At 35.0% G+C, this 23,979-nt stretch overlaps 1 protein-coding gene across 1 annotated transcript; it reads right to left on the bottom strand.

Annotated features, from left to right (window-relative positions):
* Window positions 1–5,885: 5,885 nt before the first annotated feature.
* Window positions 5,886–8,502, bottom strand: LOC146931967 (polygalacturonase-like). The gene is made up of 4 exons (XM_085703548.1): window positions 7,929–8,502; window positions 7,003–7,292; window positions 6,640–6,868; window positions 5,886–6,417 (listed from the first exon to the last, which is right to left on the bottom strand). Exons 1-4 carry the CDS (start codon window positions 8,385–8,387, stop codon window positions 6,199–6,201), a joined length of 1,197 nt encoding a protein of 398 aa, XP_085559674.1. The 5' UTR covers window positions 8,388–8,502; the 3' UTR covers window positions 5,886–6,198.
* Between the last annotated feature and the right edge of the window lie 15,477 nt (window positions 8,503–23,979).

Consider the following 23,979-nt stretch of genomic DNA (forward strand, 5'->3'; position numbering starts at 1 on the left):
TCAATAAAACCTAGAAACAACACCTGAACCCATTTTTTTCTTTCTGTTTTTCTTCCATTGACATTTCACAACCAAAAATGGAGAATTGTTTTTTTTTTCTGTGTTATGTTTTTCTATTCAAAATTAATATTTTAAGAACATAAATCAATCCTAATAAAATCCAATTGTTAATTCTTCCATGGCAGATGGAATTGTGATTGTGCTCTTCAACAAATGTTCCTCTTTCCATGGCTTGAGATTATGTTTTTTGACAATAAAAAAAAAAACAATGATTCCAATTTCTAATAGAGAAAGAGATGATAAGTTGAAGAAATCATCCGACAACAACAACAACATGAGGAAGAAGAAAGCTGAAGAAAGAAATTTGACTCATCCATGAGTTTCTCTTTCCTACAATGGGTTTCAAAACCTGCTGTTGCTGTTGTTGCTAATGAATAGAGATGAACAGTGAGTTGTGGCTGATGATAGGAATTTCAGCGGTAGTTAACTACCGCTGGGACCAACGGTAGTTAACTGCCGCCGGTTTGTAGAACGGTAGTAAACTACCGCTGAGGGCATTTTAGTATTTTACGATCAATAGGAAGTTTTCGTTGTCAGAAAAGCAATTTTCTTAAGGAAATCTTTCGGGGTCCATTTTCCGTTATCCATTAAGCAATCAAAGTCATTAAAAAGGAGGGTTTTTGTCACTGTGATTAACCGACACTAATTATGTGTAATATTTTAGAAATTTCATGATACGATAAGATTTCCCTACATTTTCATGTGGGCCAAACATACTTTTCACACGTCACTTTTCCACATTTGCTTAACTTATTGTCATACTGTTTTTTAATGAGAGAAGGAAATTACAAAAAGACTAAGAAATTAATCTAACGATGTTATTACATTCCATCAAAATGAAGCTTAAGAGCTAAAGAGGAATAAGAAGATTGAAGAATCGTTCAGGAGAAAAAATTATGGTGTCCTAAGTTGATAATGGAATCAATGCAAGAGTCAATCTCTCGTTAAATATGTTTTAATGAGACATTTCGATCTAAAAGATAGATAAGAAGATGAATGTCGAGTAAAAGACATTTTGAAGTCAAAAAAAATTGATGTATTTAATCCAATTTTATAGCTAAATATATTAACTATAATTGACTAAAATGTCTCTTATAAATAAGACTGAAAAAATTATAAACTCATATCATTGAAATTTTAAAACTCATTAGTGAGTGAGACTATTTTGAGTATCACTGTCTATGAGTCATGACAATGATTTTTTTTAGAAGGACCATGACTTTTTTCTCATCATATTTCTCCATGTACATTTATTACTTTTACTATATATTATATTCGCTTTGTCTGAAAATATAAGTCAAACATATGATATATAAATTCAAAAATATATATGTAATTAATTATGAAGAGAAAAAAGTTTAAATTAATATTTCATCGATATTGTAAAACATATAATATAAGACAATTATTTTGCTACAACTAGAGTAACTTATAGGGTGAGACATAGGGAATAAATAAGGGCGGATGCTAGTATAAGGGAGGGGTAGCAATTGCTACCCCAATTTTTTTTTTTTTTAGCGAGCAGGTATATTTTTATATTTAGCTATCTCTAATAATATATATTTAGTTATCCCAAGTTTTATTTTAAGTAGAATAATTTATTTCCATCTTTATTTAGTTTTCGGTCGAATTTCAAATTATTTAATCCTATCATATAAGAACCGGAAGATTAACACCTAAAAGAGATAAATAATAAATAATAATAATCTTTGGTTTATTTAACAAATAAAACAAGACAATAGTAGGCATACACCCACAACCCACCACAAGTTAGTTTAGCTCAGATGCAATTATGGATGAATTTGACTCTTTAAAGGGCCGTCGGGTTCAATTTTCATAAAGAGCTACTATTAGTTTTTATTTCTTTTGTTGTAACTTTTTTGGTACAATCTGCTTTTCTAATGTATCTTTTTTTGGTACCATTTGTTAATGTTGTCCGTTCTTGTTGAATCAAGTGTATATTTTATGAAGAACATTTTATATAAGTAATAGTTATTGTGATTTTCTTTTGTCTAGGTTAGATTAATTTAAAAAAAAAATTCTTTATATGTGGCCACCTCTTGAAAATATTCTAGCTTTACCGCTGGGAATAAATACTAGAGATGTTGCAAGGCATGAAGGATTTCTTTGGATTTGATATTATGGCATGATGATGTATTTGACTTATTAAAAATTTCTATTACTTTAATTTATTAAGGGACGTCCCTTTCTTTCAAAAGAAATTGTTGTTAGGTCTACTGCTATTAAGGAGGTCCCTCTTGTCATCTCTTCTATAGAATCTTTAACTTATTGAAGCAAAGTGCAGTAGATTATTTTAGAAAGATTCCCATAATAAAAGAATTTAACTCAACCGTAATGATAAGTTTTTTTTTTTTTTTTTTGAATAAATAAAGCACAAGAGACATCTCAAATGCTTAAGGCCAATAAATTTCTTCACACGAAAAAAGGGACAAAATTTAGGGCGGTTCACAAAGTAATAGGAAGTGACATCCTCACTATATGAGGGTCCACATGACCCTTATTGCATGTTGCCCTATTCATAGAGTAAACAAAGCATGGCCAACAAGATTGCTGTGTTTTTGTCACTAAAGAAGAACTGTATTGGAATGACTCAACATATACTCAAACAATGATAAACCATGTATTTGGCTTTATCCATCATCTATTTATCTTGTCCCAAAGATCCCATGCTATTCATTGGCCCATGCTGGATTTTGAGTCCATTGCGTTATACATCACTAACAGTGGAGTATATTTTCAGATCTCTTAGTTGGGGTGGATTCAAGCCATGGCCACCTGAATTTTTTGTACTTTTTATTACATGTATATACATATTGTAACATGATATTTTTAGATGATCTAATCAAATATTTAGAGAGTATTATGTACTCTTCAAAGACAAATGCCATCGTATGATTGTTAAGCCTCTTGCTCGAGTTTGTTGATACAGATGACTTTAAATAAAACATTGTACCAATTTAGCTTTATGTTTTAAGCTTACTACATATATTTTAGGTTTAATATAATTTCTTGTAAAAACACAATCAAAAAATAAATTTTGTCATGGTTAACTGTGGCTTACTAAAAAACAGATGCATACATTACATCTAGGGATGGCAAAGCGGGCCGGCCCGCCCCGTCTAAGCCCGCTAAAAACGAGACGAGACGAGCCGAGTCAAATTTTGTGCCCGAGTTCAAAATATCACCCCGCCCCATTTAGTGGCGGGCTTGCGAGTTGGCGGGCCGGCCCGCCAAACAAAAACTTTTTTTAATTTTTTTTTACAACTTAATTGTTACAAAAAAACTATGTTGCTTTTATAGTAAAAAAATATAAAAGAATAGGTAGCAAGTAAATTTGTGAAAAACAAAATAATTATCAAATTGTCGAATTTAACATCATAACTAATAGCAAAATAAGGCAAATGTGCAACATAAAACAAATCATAAAATAAATCCAACAACCAAATTATAAAATAAGTCTCAAAATAAATAAACTCAACAACCAAGATAAATCCAAAAGCATAAAATAAGTCTCAAAATATATCTAACAACCAAAATAAATCCAAAAACATAAAATAAGACTCAAAATAACAAATTGAAACATGAGTTAAGCGGACCGCCCCGCCACATCCCGTGCCCATCCCGTTTCCAACGAGTTAAGCGGGCCGGCCCGCCCGCCCCGTGCCCGCCCCGTATTTTAACGAGACGAGACGAGCCGAGCCAACTATAGAAAGCGAGTTCAAAACTTCGACTCAGCCCGCCAAAAATAGCGGGCCAAACGGGCCGGCTCGACGGGTCAGACCCGTTTTGCCACCCCTAATTACATCCAAAGGTGTCAAGAGTTTATATTTACAAATCAATTTTCTGTGAAAGTATATTTCTAAATATAAGTAAAATTAACCAATGAAGATTAATTTAGTTGGTAAAGAGTTGACTCAACCATAATATTGTGGTTTCAGTTCACGTTGTTAATATGATGACCTCTTTAGTGAATGACATGTAAAATTTTTATTAGTGTTTGGTGAGTCCTGCTCTGATCTTTTGGTGAACTCCATCACCTAATATTTTGTCACCAGAAAAATAAAATTTAGATAAAATTAAAAGGAAAAAAAAACCGAGTGGGAGATTTTATGAAACAGCGAGGGGTGGAAAAAGCAATTCCATATAGAAGAACAAGTGTTCATTATCAGAAAAGAAAGGGAGAACTTTTTTTAGTTGAAAGAGAAGAACAGCTTTAAGCCAATAAAAAGAGAGAGAAAATTTTGATTTCCACCCCACTCATTTCTCGCACACCCTCCCAAATTATCAAATTGTCTCCATTCAAATTATATAATCTGAAGCCTAATTGTGCTATTTCAGATTAGATAATCCAAATCCTATCAGAAATAGATGATCAAAGGTTTTTGTAGACCATCATACCATCCCAAAAAAACCACACAGTAATTATGGAAATGGTATGATTGTTCAACGATGACCATGATATTATAACCACGCTCCAAAGGAAAAGTAAGAAAGAAAAGAGACGAAGGAAAGAATAGGGGAATTGAAATGAAAAAGAATGCAGTGATATATATATATATATATATATATATATATATATATATATATATATATATATATAGCTACAATACCATCATAAAATATAACTACAATCAAACTGAACATGTAAAATCTTCCAAAAATACATTAAATACATCACAAACCGACCAAACCTTGCTTATAATGTCACAATCAAAGTTTCTGAAGGTTTCAGATTATATAAGTCAAATGATGCTCAATATTGATTCAGATTATATAATCCAAAATACGTCTTAACTCAATCTGAACATTTTTCAGATTATATAATCCGAACTAATATCGACATGAGTTCAAATTATATGATCTGAAACCTTCCAAAATTTGGATGGTGGCTTGGTTAACGATTATTTGAAAGATCAGATGATTTTGGATCAAAATGAGGTGTTTTACACGTTTTATTGATTTGTGTACATTCTATGTGATCCTTTTGACCTTTTGTCTATAAACACCCTCACTTTCTTCCATTTTCTTCATTCTGAAACTCATCTTCACCCCTTTCTTCCCTTTTCTTTCTGACTTTTGTTTTGGGGAGGTTATGATGTAATGGGTTCATTATTGGCCTTCCATACGAAGGGTCAACATAAACCTTCATGTCATATTAAGTGGTTAGTATGAATGGCCAAAGTATGATTGTTTCTCTCCATCTTGTATTCAATATTGGTTTATCTTGGATTGTTTAGATTAATTTCCACCTTCTCATGTTCCATCATCTTGTGTTTTCAATGTTTTTAGAGGATGCGCGAGAGGGATGACAAGTCTTCTCCCTACGTCTCCCTCTATATTCTTGCACTACGGTATTATCTTAATGCAAATGTTTTATGAAATCATGTTTAATTAATAATATGTGATGGATTATTAAATTTTGTTGTCAATTTTAAATAATGTCATTTTAAATAATATCATTTACAATTATGTCATTTTAATAAACTTAATTGAATCTGAACAAAATAGGGTTAAAAAAATATCAAATACATTTCGGACTATAAAATCCAATCAAAGTAAAATTGTTAAATTTGAAGGCGAGAAGGATATGATATGAGAAAAGAAATTCTCAAAGAGAAAACATTCAAATGAGCCATATAAAGCCCAAAGTGAAAATCAATCAAATGATGCGGAAGATGTAGGAACAAGTATTCACAAAACAAAAATGAATGAATAAGAACAACCAATATATGTATGAAACTGATATCAAGTACTCAATCGCTAAAATGGAACAAACCAGAAGAATATATATAAAAATTCCAATATACCGTAATTCATATACCATTAATTTTCTCTGTTACAAATATACGCATCCAATTTGAATGGTGGAAATACAATCGTGCAATAGAAAATTGAACTTTCTATAGTCAATAACAATTGCAAGACCAGGTTCCCACTGTGGCTAAATGGGCCACAAACACCTCAAATCAAGCAATGAACCAAACTAAGAAACTTCTCAAACTACAACATAGTGTTATTACTAGTGATACATTGTATGAATTAATTAATTATCTATATTATATCAAGATAATGACATAGCTCCAATTCATAATCCTTGCTTAATAATATTTTTGGTGTCTATAAGCAACTCTCTGGTTGAACTGAACCCAATGCAGCTCCACCGGCATGGTTACATGATGCTTCAGCTACTTGATTTTTGTAAGTGAGCTTTACATCCTTCATCTTTATTCCACTGCACGGATACTTTGAACTACAATCGAATTTCACAGCTACCTGTGTTGCAGATGTTCCATGAATGTTTTGGTATGTTACACCACTCACTTTAATTCCAGAGGCCTGATTTAATAATTTCAACAACAACTTGTTCAAAAAAAAATAATTTCAACAACAAAAACATATAATCAGCTCAATTTCATGCTAAAAATTGTACTATTTCAGTTTCAAATATAAACAAAGAAAGTCAAACAAAATTGATGTAACCGGTTAAATTTTTTAGTCAGATACATCAACTTTGTTTGACTGGGATGAGGTCCAATAAGATGTTATGAAACCAATTACCTGACCGGGGCAGCCTTCGTTGTTTGGGCAATAATTCTGGTCAATTACAATTGGGTTTTGGACATTAACCATGATTGCATCTTGGAAAAAGATGTTCCTTACAAATCCATTGCTAGGTCTACCCCAAGACTTTATTCTAACACCATTTTGAGTTCCTGTGAATGTAACCGTTTTAACTGTCACATTTTGTACTCCTGGTTCATTTAACTTCCATCCCAAGCTTCCAATACTGCAACAAATATTCAACAAACCATTATTATTCTCATTATAAAATGATAAAAGTAAACAAAACAATTTTTAAATAAGATAATACTTTCTTAAAAGGACAATTAAGAAGAAACAAAATTAGTAATAAAAAAGAACCTTATTCCATGTCCCGGTCCACATGCAATGTTTTCAATCCACAAATTACTTGTACCAGGACCAATTGAGATACAATCATCACCGGTTCGAATTTTGGAGTTGAGGATGGTGACTTGGGAGGACATTTGGATGTGGATGCCGTCGGTGTTTGGGCTGTTTCCGGCTGCTATGATATTCACCCCTTGTGTTTTTACATTTTGGCATCCATTGAACGCTATGTGGAACATTTGACTATTCATCGATGTCAAACCGGTAATCATAATATTTTTTGAGCTACTGAATTCCAACGTCTGAAAACCACCATACAAAAAAAAAAATTAACCACTGTCAACACCTCTTTTCTTCAATAAAATAAAATAAAATAAAATCATCAAATAATTACTATCTTTTGTACAAAGCAAAAAGCCACTTGGTTGTGTTAGTAAAATTGACTTGTTTTAAACCAATAATTCCAATAGAACGTGATTATAATTTCTTGATGACTTTACAAGCTATTGCATTATCCTACACTAGTATATCATTCTATTCCACTTATTTGTATATAACATTTTGTTTCCTCTTCTGATTCTTATGTCTGATCAATTCGAATTGGTTTGTGTAATATTGAAGGTGCAATATGATTTATAAACAAAGCAGAAAGAATAATATAACCAATTATTGACATATTATTTTTATGCATATTATACTAACTCCCATGCTTCAACTTCTATATACCGCAACTAGACCAAGCAGTTGCATATTAAGTATATTAACCGTTCCATTATATCATTGCCTACTCCCACTAAATAATTAAACTCAAAAATGTAACTGATCACCTGAGTTAACTCCAACTTGTTCAAATTAAAGATTAATAAAACCAGGCAAATAAATAAGGTGCAAAATAATAATCATATACAATGCCAATGCATGAGATAATTAGACATTACCGTGGCTCCAGTTGGGCAATTACTTTTGTCCGAATTTTTACAATCCCACAAGGCAGTACCTTGTCCATCAAGCACACCGCCACGGATCGAAACCCCGTCAACATGCTGAAACTTCAACCAATTACCATTTTTACCGGTTACACGGTAATTAGATGAAGCCACCAAAGTGCCATCAATGGTTATGGAAATAGCTTTGTTGATACATTTTCCACTAAATGTTGCAGTTCCAAGTAAGAATTTCCCTTGTGGTACGTAAATTGCCGCCGGATAAGGCGAGGAACATGCCTTAGACCATACATTTAGAAATGCCTTTGTGGAATCAGTTTTACCATCTGGCTTGGCTCCATAGTTGATTACATTGTATGTCGACGACGCCGCTTTCGCCGTAAAGGAATTTAAGTAACAAGATAATGTGATTATGATTAAGAGAAAAGGAAGAAGATTGTTTAGTTTTGACATTTTGTTGAAAATGTTATAATGATGAATTTGGAAGAGTTGTATAAATAATGTGTAAGAGGAATTAAGAAGTTGAAAGATTATGGAGTGGTAGAAGTGGTGAAGAAGGTAGTGGGGTGGGAGTTGTAACGGTTGTGAGGGTATTTATAGCTTAAGAATTTGGATTAATTTTGGTTAATTACGTGGTGCACAGTTTATGTTAGTTTCTTCATGTGTTTTCTCAATTAGAATTTAGAACAAGAAATTGAATTGAATTAGTTATACAAAATGATTGAATTTTAGAACAAAAAATGTTTGAAAGTTAAGGAAAAGTCGCGCCGAAATTTTGGAGTTAGATATGAAGCTGATTTTCCGGAAGTGCCCTTTACGTGTGTTAGTTAATTTTCCATTATATTAACAAAACTAAAAAAAAAGTTAATTTTCCATTATGAAAAACAATGCTAAATATAGTAGGAATATATTTTCGTAGAATAGACATGAAGGATGTGTGTACGTTAATAACTAACTATTCTCCTAATCCATTTCTACTTTCATTTGCTAACTCAATTCCATTTAAAGACCCTTTAACGATTTTTTCTCCTTTTTGTTTGTAAAATTAAGTAACTACCCACTAACTCAAATAAAAAATGCACGTTAAGGTATAACCAACTTCTTTGTATTGATTGTAGTTACCAAAAATAAAACTTCTTCGTATTGACTCTTAATTATCGTCTTGATATATAACAAGTGTCTATTATTTCATTTGCGTCAAGTATTTATCCCAACCCAATTGAGGGCATGGATTCTGGCCTAACACCATGGATTCTGAACTAATGAGTTTGGAAGACTCATTCAACTTTTTGTTGGTTTTTTTGACAGATTTTTTTATTTTGTTTCTAAAATTAATTTATTATTTACTTTTATGTTATTTTATAATTTTATATTTACAACATTATCAAACGTATATTAACTTGCTTTCTAGCTATAAGTCACTGATTATCAGTTAGCAACTAGTATAAATTAGTTTTTTCAGTTGTAAGATAACTTTTAAGTTTTTTGTTTTTTACACTTTTAAGTTATCACCTAACTTCTATCCTAATTTGTCAAACATAGCTTTGATATCGGAAGTGTTTCCTCTTTTATGCATGGATAATGGATTAAATTGACAGAGGTTTTCTAACAGAATCATAGCCAAGTTTACCTAAAAGGAAGACCTAAAGTTGGTTAAGGAAGAGGAATATAAAAAGTGACCTCAAAGGATACAAACCGATGAGCACGTGGGATTTATATCTTGGGTAACAACAATAGAAAATGAGAAAAAGTAAATATCAATATAGCCTAACATAAATTCTCGTTAACCTTTTCATTTAGGGTTAATTATGTTTCTAGTCCCTATAAAATAACGACCTTGTAAGTTTAGTCCTTACTTAATTTTAATAGCATTTTTAGTCCCTAATTTTGTTTTTTTGCCCTGAGTATTAGTCCCTACTCAATTCAAATTTGTTTAATTTATGCTTAAACTCTTAAATTTTTGAACAATTTTTTGCAGACATGTTTAGAACATTACTAAAAGTTCCTCCGCAAAAAATTATCGCAAAATTTGATTTCTACATCCAGATTTTATTACTTTTTATCTTTAACTTTTGTCGTTTTAAAAAATTCATATTTAATTCATTTCATGTCCGAAAATTCTAAATTTTAGTAAACGAACCTTTCATAGTGTTCTAATCTTGTCTCAAAAAAATCGTTCAAAAATTTAAGAGTTTAAGGATAATTAATCAAACTTTGTTTTAGCAAGGACTAAAATTATAAGTAAATTTTTTTTTATAGGGACTAAAAATGCTATTAAAATTAAGTAAGGACTAAACTTACAAGGTCGCTATTTTATAGGGACTAGAAACATAATTAACCCTTTCATTTATACTTCCATTATTAACCGACGCGTATCAAAAGAAATATTTGTTAAAAGAAGTCAATCTCTTAAACATTTTGTAGTTGCGCACGGCAAATACATTTGATTCAAGAAGATGAGAAAAAATAGATGATATCCTAATTATTATTATTTTCTAAAATGTTTTGCGAGTATTTGTATAATTGATATGTACTTTTTTTTCCCTAAACCAATACTTCTACTTTTTAAATTAATTTTCGGTATTGAAGCTCAAACTAAAAATAAAATAAAAATTTAATGAGGTACAAATATGAGTGGGAATAAGCGAGACCGAGCCAGAATTTGCAAAGCCTAGGCTTGGTCTGTAAAATTTCTTGAGGCCTAAGTCTGGTCAGCAACCTGTCGTAGACTTCTCTTTTGGACGTGAGTGTGATCATTTGAAAGTCTGATGCGACCTGTTAGTCTCGTTAAAAACATATTTTATATGAACAAATTTAAATAAGTAGCGCGATCTAAGTTTAAATAGACTAGCAAACTAATAAATCAATAAGATTAAACTCGCTTTTGATATTTAACATGATTTTTTTTTAGAGAATTTGACTATATACTATATCATATTTCAACTCTAGTTTATAATAATACATTTAAATATACGAAAAGCTCATGTACTTGAATTACTGAAAATGTTAACAAATTTATAATTTAATTCAAAGTACACAATATATTATACTAATAGTAGTAATAAACAATATATTATTCATATTTACTTAAGTAAGCCGGTCTAATAGGTTTAAGAGGCTTATTTTATGGCATATGTCCTAACCTTTTTAGTTAAATAGGCTTATAAAAAAGTCTAAGTCTTTTCTATTTAAGAAAAAAGTATTGTCTGGCCAGTCACAGGCTAAGTCTTAGACCTCTATAAATCGGTCTAGCGTATTCCCATCACTAGGTGCAAAGGCATCTGAAAAGATTGATTAAAATTCCCAATAAAATATAATTTTAAGTTGGCATTGTTTTAAAATATATATCCAAATAAAATAAAAAATTAACATATTTAATTGTATGTATTTTATTTTATTTCATTTCGTTATTGATAAAATAATAGTTTTGAGTGGAAATTAACATTTCAATTTAGTTTATGATTTTTTGAAGCAAATGAGGTGGAGATAGGAAGCTCACAGCAGTATCGTATATATATTAAAATGAAAATAAAAGAGAATACAAAATATCGGTGGACTTAAACCAAATTCAGTCAAACCATATCATCAACCCAAATGAGTATACAAAAAGTCCAAATACAATAAAAATTGTCTGAAATAAATTGAAGCAAATGCAGATACACCATGCATTACCCAGCGAATCGCATACAGGTGCGAAACCAGAAAGCAGAAAAATATGTTGTGTGAACCTTCACATTTCAAAAAGGTGAATGAGTCGACCACTAACATAGTCAGATTTACGTTCCAACAACCCCCTACTACGAATCATAACAAAAAGTATAGGCGCTTTCGATCCGAACAAAACCATAACTAAGAATCACGACAGTGACAAGGTCTTGATACATAAACGAGCCCATAATCAATTGCAGATCCAAAATGAGGGATCAACAAATCTGAGCACCATAAATAGTACAACGACGACACATGAAAGAACACCATCGAATATTAGCAGACACGAAACCACCAGTGTGGTGGCAATAAACCAAATGCCTTGAAAGTTGTAGATCTGGAAAGAACCAGAAATCATAGGCAAGAAATACAACCACCAACTAAAGATTTGAAACTCAACCTATTCAGTATGGGGTTTTTCTTCCAAAACCACAGACATAACCGCCAGAGTTCTGAAACTAGGGCAACAGACGAACATTCATCTTCTCAAGACAACATTCATCATCGCGAGAAAACCTAAAAGCAGTCATGGCCTTGCACTCAAGTGGTAGATGTGGGGGAGTCCCTATTTGTATAGTCGTTGGTAACTAGTAGATACTCATGTTTTTTCTTTATCTAATGAAGGTCTTTAATAGGATGAAGTTTCTATTAAATAAAAGATTCCCCATCGAAGATGCATGCTCTATGTCACGTCATCATTTCGTAGTCATTTTTCCGATAAATAAGAGCTTGGTTCTTTAAAAAAAAAAAAAAAACAGCTTAGTTGAATTACTTGAAGTAATTCATTCCACGATTCTGTTTGGTGCACCCACTGTAGTACGCTCTAACGAGCAAGAACAATGAATAGCATTGTTGAATTAAGTTTTCAATGTACATGACTTATATTTAAACTGCATATATACTGAAATTCACTCATCATCAAAATCACGCAAGCTCGACATTCTCCTATATACTCATTTTATAAATGTTGCCTTTATGCAACAACAAAACAACATATAAATAAAACATTATTGGATTCTTCCATGCGGATCATGTTGTGCATGTTTTTGGTCGAGCTAGCTTGCGAGCGATTAACCCGCTGCGAATTCATTCACTCTGTCCATTGAAAATATATAGTAATATCTTAGGGTACAAGATCTGTATGCTGCATGACATTTAAACATTATTTATTCACACAATATTTATGTCTATCTACATGATAATATGAATTAGTAAATCAACCAAAAATAAAAATTGAATCAACCAAAACAAATATGAGTTTGAAACAAATATACGTAATTGACCATATACTATTAATAATGCTATATCACATGTGATTTCCATGTTTTTTGGGTATAATATATCACATGGGATTTCTTCTTACAATAACTAAAGGAAGGTGCATGAACAATGGTTCGTTGCCTAATTCTACTGTCAGTATGCCGCAATTAAGATTCTTATTTTATTGAGCAATGATATTTGGATGATTTGTGATAACTTTAGAGATAATTTTTTTTTTCTCTATTTTTATTGGTAAAAAAAGAGAGAATACAAATATTTTTTTTTTATGAAGTATGCTACAAATTTCTTGGAGACCTCTTAAAGCATACACATTTATAACAAATTAACAATCAATTTGGTGGTTTAAATGGAGCTCATCTAACTTTTATATTCTTTTATACTTTTCAATTATTTAAATATCTCAATTCATATATTTTTTAAAGGGTCAAGCTAACAAGTGTTGTTTTAAAGACACAAGACACTTGTTAAAGAAACCAAAAATAATATATTTGCATTGAAATCAACAATTTTTTAACTTTTGAAAAACTGAATTTACCACTTTTCCACCACTTCGCAATAAAATATGTTTCTTGTTCTTTTAATAACAAATGTCATAAGGACACTCTTTAACATTTTTCTTTTTTAAATATGGGTAAGGCTATCAAAAAGTCTAAATTGCCTATTTTGCAAGACTTTTTTTTATTTTTTTAGCTTATACCTCTAATAAGTTATGTCTTATAAGCTCATTTGATTAAAAAAGATATGTTTGGTAACTGCATTAAAGAGCATGTGTTGGAGAGATGACCAAGTGGAGAGTGCGTGTGTGTGTTCAACGCGCGTTGTCATGTGTCAAGTGCATGTTGACATGTGCAAAATGCTTATGTAGCGATGACTGATGTAAGATTTTTCCTACATGTCATATAACTATGTACACGTGAGTATATATAGGATCGTTTCCACAGGGAGTTACGTTATTTATAAGCATTTTCGCAATAGTTCACATTAAGGGTTTGGATATAATTTGTTTGTTTGTAACACTATATCCATATATGACACTAAAGTAAAAACGAGAGGGGATCGAACTATTTCGCTTGCGGTATAAGATAACGAGCAAGCATAACAGCAGCAATCTCTCGATCGATTAACAGACTCTAGCTTTATAACCAATATTATTACAATCATTTCTACAATATCCTTCGTGTCCAAAGCGACATCGTTATTTCCAAGTTAGCGTTTAAACATTCGTGTCCAAATTCCTTAAACGATAACAAAGTCGATCGGATAACTTAATCGACCGTGTCCAGCCTGATTAAGTATCCGAAAGCATTAAAATCTTGATTAAAAGTAATTATCAAAGGTTTACAAACTTGTCAAGAGTGATATAACATAAGATAGATTGTTATTCTAGTTCTAGATTCAAGAGTTTGTGTCCAAATCATCTTGAATCTCTTTGAAAGCATTAAAAGCAAGAATAACAACAATATTGAATCATTAAGCTAGAACCTTATATATTAAAAGATCAAAAGATTACATAATAGCTTGATAGTTACCTCAATACTACAAAGAAGGTGATAGTTACACATAGACATGTAAACTAATGCAAGGAATGAAGGAAAGATGAAGATTCCATGCCAAGATCCTTGATGTCTCAATGAATCTAGGGTTGAATCCACTCCTTAATCACTTGCTTTGTGTTTCTCTCTATGAAATAGCTCTAACCTCTCTCTAGAAATGTATAAAATGTTTCAATGGAATAGTGAATACCTAAAAGAGAGGTAAAAATGCTATTTAAATGGCCTGTGTTTTCGCACCTGCGCTAATAGCGCAACTCACGCTAATAGCGTGGTAAGGCGGCCTATAATCTGGTCAATAGGAGTGTGCCACGTGGGCCTTGCCCTGCTGCTACGCTCCAGCCACGCCATTAGCGTAGCTCTCTGGAGTATTTACGCTAATAGCGTAGTTTACGCCAATAGCGTAGTTCTTCATGGTCTGCTACGCTCCAGGTACGCATATGGCGTAGCTCTCTGGACAATGTACGCTATTAGCTCAGTATACGCTAATAGCGTAGTCTTCAAGAGTGCTCCAGATCCTACGCCCCAGGTACGCTAATGGCGTATCTCTCTGACCTTGGCCATTTCTTCATCACGCTAATAGCGTAGGACACGCTAATAGCGTGGGACCTTGAACTTTGACGTTTCTTGCTCCTTGCTTGTATTTTCCTGCACAAAAAGGGTAGAATAAGGCTCAAAAGCATAAATGACATATTTACACAATAATTGGAGTTTTCCATAAAGAATCTTGCAAAACAAGTCACTAAAATGCCTAAACTCCCATATGAAATATATCACTTTTAAACACTTATCAAACTCTCCTCAACTTGGCTTTTTGTTTGTCCTCAAACAAATCAATTAAAAAGGAAACTAACAAGGCTTTGGACAAGGTTTTCAACATGTTGTCAAACAATTCAAAACAAAAATAAACAATGGTGATTCAAATATGATTGCGTGGACAAGCATGAAGTCCTCCGCTACTCTAGGTTCAAACTAAGAATGCGAAAAATGTCCTAAGCACAAACTATACATCATAAACTTCAAAACATAAACATATCTATCTATGAACCACACCTAACACACTTCTTTGAAAGTAAATGCAATATAATGATAACAATGAATGAGGTAATGAACACACATCCAACAATCATGCTAACATCCTATTTAAGTTAGGTGTCCATCCAAATATCGTCTCAAAAAGCATAAAAGCATGGATCAAAAGGTCTTGCAAGGGTTATAACTTGGCCGGGCTACAAAAGAAATGTCATATGTTGGGCAATTGATCAGAAAGCCTATCAAAGAGGAACATTTTTTTTTTATCACAACTTGAAATCCATATACTTCCTTACCAAGAATTACAACCTTTGGTGATTAACAATCAAACTTATAACCTTGACAACTTATTCTATTTTTGATTTTTCTCTATCTTTTTCTTCTTTTTCTTTTCTTTTCTTTTCTTTTTTTTCAAATGTACAACTTTTTCTTTGATTCAATGTTGTCAGGTTATTTTACAACTTCACCAGAACTTAACATATAATGCCTCCTTTTTCTCCCCAACTTGAATACAACAAAACTCTAATTGAATGTTCCCCTATCCTAAGGCAAGGGACAAAGTACAAAAAGGTTAAGGGTTCAACAAAGTAACATTATCAAAGTCCTATAAGATTCAACCATGAACTGGATTTTTGAAAAATTTCAGGCAAATTCAACAAGCATTGTGCTTATGAATATTGACAGTTCATGTTTGAGGACTTGATTCATTTGGCTCAGATTGGGGTATCAGATACTCACTCTTCTCACAGGTAGGCTTTATGTGGTCAAGTAGGTTACTCTCGATTCAAAAAGTGCCTTGATCCTTTCCATGCTTTCAAACAGTTCAAAATAATTATCAGATTTAACATAACTAAAACAAGTTAGACGGTGATTATCGGTCTCCAGCATATATACAACAGATTGAAGCTACCTCACATTTATGCTAAGTACTAAGTGGTTCAAAGATATTTATGTTTATGAAAAGACTTAAATGATATATATTTTGTGCAAAGTAAGTTTCAAATTCTTATTAAAAACCTAGAATAACAGGAAACCAATACCTTAGCCTTACGCTTTCTCACAAGTAATATCATTATCACTCACCTGCTTTTGCTCAAACATGGCTCCATGGAGCACTTTAAAATTTATTGTTCATGAGCAATTTTCTTTTGAGAGACACAAGCAAGATGCAAACAAAAATTTCATCCAAAGCATAAGTTATTAAACCAAAAAGCTAAGTTATTAAACCAAATATAAAGTAACAAAGTAACAAATCAAGCACTAAAACCACAGTGCTTGAAGAGTACAAAATACAACCAAATAACAACTGTTCTAACATGAAATAAAAACAAAGAGTTAGAAAGCAAAAAGAAAAACATCACTAAAAACCCAAAATATCACTGATCATCCTCTCCAGCATCATCCATATCAAGATCCTGGTACACATCATCATCACCCACAACTCCAGCATCATCAGGTGTCGCCTCATCATCAACAGCATCAGCCACCCCCACATAAGGACTTGGCCTGCCCTCAGGCCAATGAACATAAGCCTGGTACTGCTCAGGAGTCATAACCGGGTAATCAGCATTTCCCGGATGCATGTGAGCATTGTAGAGGTCCTGGTGTATGCCCATGTTGCTCCTCCAAATTGCCTCATTCTGATCCATTAAGAAGTTATTCTGGTCCCTCACGTACTGGTTATGCATCTGCTGCTCCAGCATAAAGGTCTGCAAACCTGAAAAGTCAAAAGAACCAGCACCCTCAGATGGGCCACCTTCATCATCCGAGAAATTGTATTGGGCTGCCCTCTGCTCTGATTTCTCCCAGGTGCGAATAGAAGTGTCAGTAATGACCTCTTCAATATCTTCATCAAAGGGTCCAGTAATGGCCACTCCATTGGCCTTAAGCAATCCCATAATCAAACCCGGGTAGAACAATGCCACCTTCTTAGCACCTGTGGCAACTTTTAAAGCCACAGCCTTCATCTCATTGGCTATGATGCGAGCAATATCAACAGACACTTCTTTCAATATGCACCAGATGAGCGGCAGAACGGCTTTTGGGGCATCGGATGTATGGGCTCTAGGAAGGGCATTGTGGACAAGGAATTGGAAAACTAAGCGGGCAGTAGCGGTCATCTCCTTGGTTAGTGCATGCCTAATCTCTCCCTTGTCATTCTTTACAAAGAGCCTACCCTTGTTCATGATATCACGCTCAATTTGCTGAAATTTCCAATTTCCTTGAGCGTTTCTCTTAGCATAGGTACACAAGGTGGGCATTGTGGGGTCAGGTGATGGCTCAAGGTTTAAGGCATTGTCAAGGAAATCATTGATTGCATCCCTATCAAATGGGATTTGCTTTCCTCGGACATAAGAAGTCCAAGAGAAAGTCTCAGCAAGGGTAGCGGGTGAGGCATCAGGGACAGCATTACAATAGAACTCCCTGATCAGGTCGGTGTTAATCTCAGTTGCGGGCACAAGGAGTTTGGTCCATTTGCGACCAGTAAAAATATGGAGCATATCAGCATGCTCACAACTAGGGTGAATGTCAAAGGTTTTCTCGTGCCAGGTTTTGTACTGTGCCATCTTCTTAAACCTGGCAGCGTGGGCAGGGGTAGGGAAACGGTTTGGGATTGCAGGTGCAGCAGAGGTAGAGGCACCTTTGCCTCTAGGACGTTTAGTCCCGGTAGTTTTTTCAACATTTTTCGGTGCCATCTGCAACAAAACCAGGAAACACCAACATATTGCATAGAAAATATTAGCACAAAGTAGAATTGGTTATTTAAAAACATCAAAAATTTTGAAAATCTGGGCAAGTAGGAAGATCTACGCTATTAGCGCCTGACACGCTAATAGAGAAATTTTTCTGGGAAACTTTCGCTATTAGCGTAGGATACGCTATTAGCGAAATTTTTCTGGAAAAGTTGCGCTATTAGCGTATATTTCGCTATTAGCGTATTTCTTCGTTCCTGCAATTTTTCAAATTTTCAAAATCTTTGTTCCTGCAATTTCTCAGCACAACCCAGCATATTTCAACCCTAGGTTTCATCCTATGTCTCAAGAACACATTAGAATCATGAAAAAGAATCAAAATCACAACATTGGCATACAAATCATTCAAAACCCTTATTTTTCAAATTTACAAAATGGGTCAAAATCAAAAGATGAATGTTTATTGCATGTGAGTTATGATTATTGTTCCTTTTCCAACTATTATCAATGAAGAACAATCTCTATTCACAAATCAAAACTCTAACCCTAACCTAACCATCTCTAATCATGTCAAAAACATAGATTTTTTTAAAATCAAGAACAAAGATAGGAAGAGAAGATCAAACCTTGTTAATGAAGAGAGAAGCAACACAAATGCAAGAAGAAATGATGCAAAAATGGATGCTTGAAACCAATTGAAAAGTGGGTTTGTGAATTAGGGTTGTATGTGAGAGAGAAGTTGTTTTGTGTGTGAGAGTGAGAAAAGGGCAAATGAAACCGTAAAAGGAATAAGGGGAGTGGGTTGTGGGAAGTTAAGGGGAGTTACTCCCCTTGGGCCCACAAAAATTTTTCTCCCACGCCAAAATCACGCTAATAGCGTGGCTCTCTGGAGCTCTCACGCTAATAGCGAAAAATACGCTAATAGCGTGAAGCTTCAGGATCAGTTTTTCAAAGTTTTTCATTTCTGCTTGTAAATGCTTATGTACTACTACTATATGCAATAAACATAAAAATACTTACAAAACTGGGTGTGCCTCCCAGCAAGAGCTTGTTTTACGTCCTTAGCTTGACGCATTTTGAAGAAATCATGGCTCGATTAGTGAAATCGTCGTCAAACACCGATCAATTTCACCACCGAAGTAGGGCTTAAGCCTTTGCCCATTAACAGTCCAGTTGGCTTTGGTGACTGGGTCCTCAAGTTCAACAGCTCCGTACGGTTTGACCTCTTTAACCATGAAAGGTCCGGACCACTTAGACTTCAATTTGCCCGGAAACAACCTCAGTCTTGAATTGAAAAGTAATACCATTTGTCCCGGCATGAATTGTCTCAGAATGATCTTCTTGTCATGATACTTCTTGGTCCTTTCTTTGTAGAGCTTTGAAGATTCATAAGCTTGATTTCTAAATTCTTCAAGCTCATGCATTTGAACTTTTCTTCTTTCACCGGCCTTCTCTTGATCAAAGTTTAGGAACTTCAATGCCCAAAATGCTTTATGTTCGAGCTCGACCGGTAAGTGACAAGATTTGCCATAGACCATTTGGAAAGGAGTGAGACCTATAGGAGACTTGTATGCAGTCCTATATGCCCACAAAGCTTCATCAAGTTTAGCCGACCAATCCTTCCGAGATGTAGAGACCGTCTTCTCAAGTATGCGTTTGACCTCCCGGTTAGAAACTTCGGCTTGTCCATTCGTTTGCGGATGATACGGTGATGCTACTTTGTGCTTGACTCCATAATGATCTAGGGCCTTGGCAAGTTGTGTGTTGCAAAAGTGTGACCCCCCATCACTAATAAGAACTCTTGGTGTACCAAAGCGGGTGAAAATATTCTTCTTTAGGAACTTCACTACCGTCTTGCTATCGGCTTTAGGCGATGCTACGGCTTCCACCCACTTTGAAACATAATCAACAGCTACCAAGATGTACTCATTTGAATATGATGAAGGAAAAGAGCCAACAAAATCTATCCCCCAACAATCAAACACTTCCACTTCAAGGATGAGTTGTAGAGGCATCTCATTTCTTTTTGACATTGATCCGGTTCTTTGGCATTCATCACAATACTTGCAATGTAAATTGGCATCTTTGAATAAAGTTGGCCAATAGAACCCGGATTGAAGTACCTTTGCGGCTGTTCTCTCCCCGTTGAAGTGACCTCCATAGGGCGAATTATGACATTGCCACAAGATCTTCTTTGCCTCTTCATCATCCACACACCTACGCAAGAGATTGTCCGCTCCAATTTTGAACAAATAAGGCTCATCCCACACAAAGTGGTTAGCATCATGGAGGAACTTCTTGCGTTGTTGCCATTCAAAATCTTCCGGAATGAACCCGGTTGCTTTGTAGTTCACCAAGTCGGCAAACCATGGTCTCACATTGATTGCTAGCAACCGTTCATCTGGAAATTCTTCACGAACCTCCGGTTCATTCTTGGTTACCTCATTGTTTGTCAACCTTGAAAGGTGATCAGCTACAAGATTCTCCGTGCCTTTCTTATCCTTGATCTCTAAGTCAAACTCTTGAAGCAACAACATCCAACGGATGAGCCTTGGCTTTGAGTCGGACTTAGTAAGGAGATACTTGATAGCTGCATGGTCAGTATAAACAACAATTTTGGAACCTACAAAGTAAGAACGAAATTTCTCCATTGCATAAACTATTGCAAGTAACTCTTTTTCAGTTGTGGCATAATTGATTTGTGCCTCATTTAAAACCTTACTTGCATAGTGAATAGCATGAAAAATTTTATCCTTACGTTGACCCAATACCGCACCAACAGCATAATCACTTGCATCACACATTAATTCAAAATTTAAATCCCAATTAGGAGCAATGATTATTGGTGCGGTGGTCAACTTTTCTTTTAACGATTCAAATGCATCAAGACATTCATTATCAAAAACAAAAGACTTATCTTTGTTGAACAAGTTGCTCATAGGCTTTGCAATCTTTGAGAAGTCTTTGATGAACCTCCGGTAGAACCCGGCATGACCAAGAAAACTCCGAACACCTTTGACATTTACCGGTGGAGGAAGCTTTCCTATGACATCGACCTTTGCTTGGTCTACCTCAATACCCTTAGCAGAAATCTTATGACCAAGGACAATACCCTCGGTAACCATGAAGTGACATTTCTCCCAATTGAGCACCAAGCTAGTTTCAATACACCGCTTCAGCACGGTATCCAAGCTATTCAAACACGTATCAAATGACGAACCGAAAACCGAGAAATCATCCATGAACACCTCCATGCATTTACCAATAAGTTTGGAGAAGATTGCTTGAACACACCGTTGAAAAGTTGCGGGTGCATTACACAAGCCAAATGGCATTCTTCGATAAGCAAAAATACCAAAGGGGCAAGTGAAAGCCGTCTTCTCGTGATCATCTGGGTTCATGACGATTTGATTGTAACCGGAGTAACCATCTAGGAAGCAATAAAAGGATTGACCGGAGAGTCTTTCAAGCATTTGATCCATGAAGGGCAAGGGGAAATGATCCTTCCTTGTTGCTTGATTGAGTCTTCTATAATCTATACACATTCTCCATCCGGTGACGGTCCTAGTTGGGATCAACTCATCTTTATCATTAGTGATCACCGTCATTCCTCCTTTCTTGGGAACTACTTGAACCGGGCTTACCCAAGCACTATCCGAGATAGGATAAATCATGCCGGCTTCAAGTAACTTCACTACTTCCTTTCGCACCACCTCTTTCATGTTTGGATTCAAGCGGCGTTGTGGTTGTGCTACCGGCTTGAAGTTTTCCTCCATCATAATCTTGTGCATACAATAAGATGGACTTATCCCTTTCAAGTCGGATAATTTCCACCCTATCGCTTCCTTGTTGGCCTTGAGAACCTCTACCAACTTTGTTTCTTCATCGATGGACAAGGAGCTACTAATGATCACCGGTTTTGTACCATCTTTCTCAAGAAAAACATATTTCAAATTAGATGGTAAAACATTTAATTCTACCTTGGTGTCATCAACTTTTGCTTCTTCCTTGGATTCTTCTTTCAAATCTTCAAGTATAGCTTGATTAGGAAGAACCTCCTTCAAGGAATCTAGCTCCTTCAAACACTCTTTAATGGCACTTGCTTCATCTTCATCAATAGCATTGAGTGCGTCCACCAAAGCACTCTCAAGGGGTGTTCTATTGTGTAATTGCTTCCGAGTAGTCAAGATGACTTCTTCGGTTGCATCCATTTTGAAACATGCACCCTTGTCTTTCGAGTACTTCAAAGCTTCTCGGATGTTGAAGGTAACCTCTTCATCATTTACCTTGACCTTCATGATATTGTCATCAAGATCAATCATCATCCGAGCCGTTTGCATGAAATTCCTTCCCATTAAGATAGGCACATCCTCATCTTCTTCGACATCCATAACCACAAAGTCAGCCGGAAAAATAAATTTGTCCACTTTTACAAGAACATCTTCGGCCATACCTAGTGGTTTTGCAAAGGATTTGTCGACCAATTGCAACATCATCCTAGTCCGCTTTATACAAAGGTCACCAACTCTTTTGGCAACGGACAAAGGCATGAGGTTGATGCTTGATCCAAGATCAAGTAGTGCTTTACCTACAGGTGTTGTGCCAATAGCTACCGGTAGAGTGACTCTTCCCGGATCTTGCTCTTTCTTAGGCAACGTTCTTTGAATAATAGCACTACAATTGGCATCGATTTGGATCGTCTCTTCATCGTTGATTCTTCTTTTCTTGGAAAGGATATCTTTCATGAACTTCGCATAGACCGGCATTTGCTCCAAGGCTTCTGAGAATGGTATATCAATTTGCAACTTCTTGAAGAGTTCAAGAAACCTTGCGTATTGCCGCTCTTTGTCTTTCTTCGATGGAGCATGTGGGTATGGTAAGCGTTGAGCCACCACTTGCTTCTCAACTACTTGTTTCTTCCCTTTATCTTTCCCCACATCTTTATTCTTCCTCTCCATCTCCTCTTGTACCTCTAGATCTCTTTTTTGATTTTTCTCTTTTTCAACTAATGCTTCTTTATTCTTTATATACACTTCCTCCTCTATCTCTACACTATCCTCCTCGAACTCCTCTTTTTCCTCCTCATTAACAACTTCATCATCCTTCTCTTCAACAACAATATCATCACCTACCCCTTTACCTACTACTCTCCTACTCCTTGTAGCTATAGCTTTTGACTGCTATGCCTTGTGGTGCTCCTTAGGATTTGGTTGAGTGTTTGCGGTGAAAGTTCCCACTTGCGGAGGACCTTGAGCCATTTGTTGTGCTAACTGACCAACTTGCGTCTCAAGGCCTTTGATCGACGCGTCGGTGTTTTTCTGGTTAGCCATGGACATTTGCATGAATTGCTTCAAGACCTCCTCGGTACTTTGGGAATTGTTAGGTTGTTGGGGGTTATTTGGTGGTGGGAATTGGTATTGATTATTGAAGGGTTGTTGGAATTGGGGGAAAGGTTGTTGGTAGAAATTTGATTGAGGATATTGGTAGTTATTGTTGTAAGGTGCTCTCCACGGTCTCTGAAAGTTTTGATTGGCCGGATATCTTCCTTGAGAATTGGAAGTACCCGGATTTTGGGATTGTTGTGAAGTTCCGGCATGTTGTGGTTGGTTAGGCCTTTGTTGGTTTCCCACATAGTTGACCTCTTCCTCTTCAAAAGAACCGGGTTCGGGACAATAGCCGGTTGGATGATCCCCCGTACAAAGTCCACAAGTGTTGACTTGAGCGGTTCCTCCTTCTTGCTTGAGAGATTCAAGAATTTGTTTAGGCATAGCTCTCATCTCC

Source organism: Medicago sativa, chromosome 4, assembly GCF_051527215.1.
Source record: "Medicago sativa cultivar Bolivia chromosome 4, Bolivia_mono, whole genome shotgun sequence".
Classification (NCBI taxonomy): domain Eukaryota; kingdom Viridiplantae; phylum Streptophyta; class Magnoliopsida; order Fabales; family Fabaceae; genus Medicago; species Medicago sativa.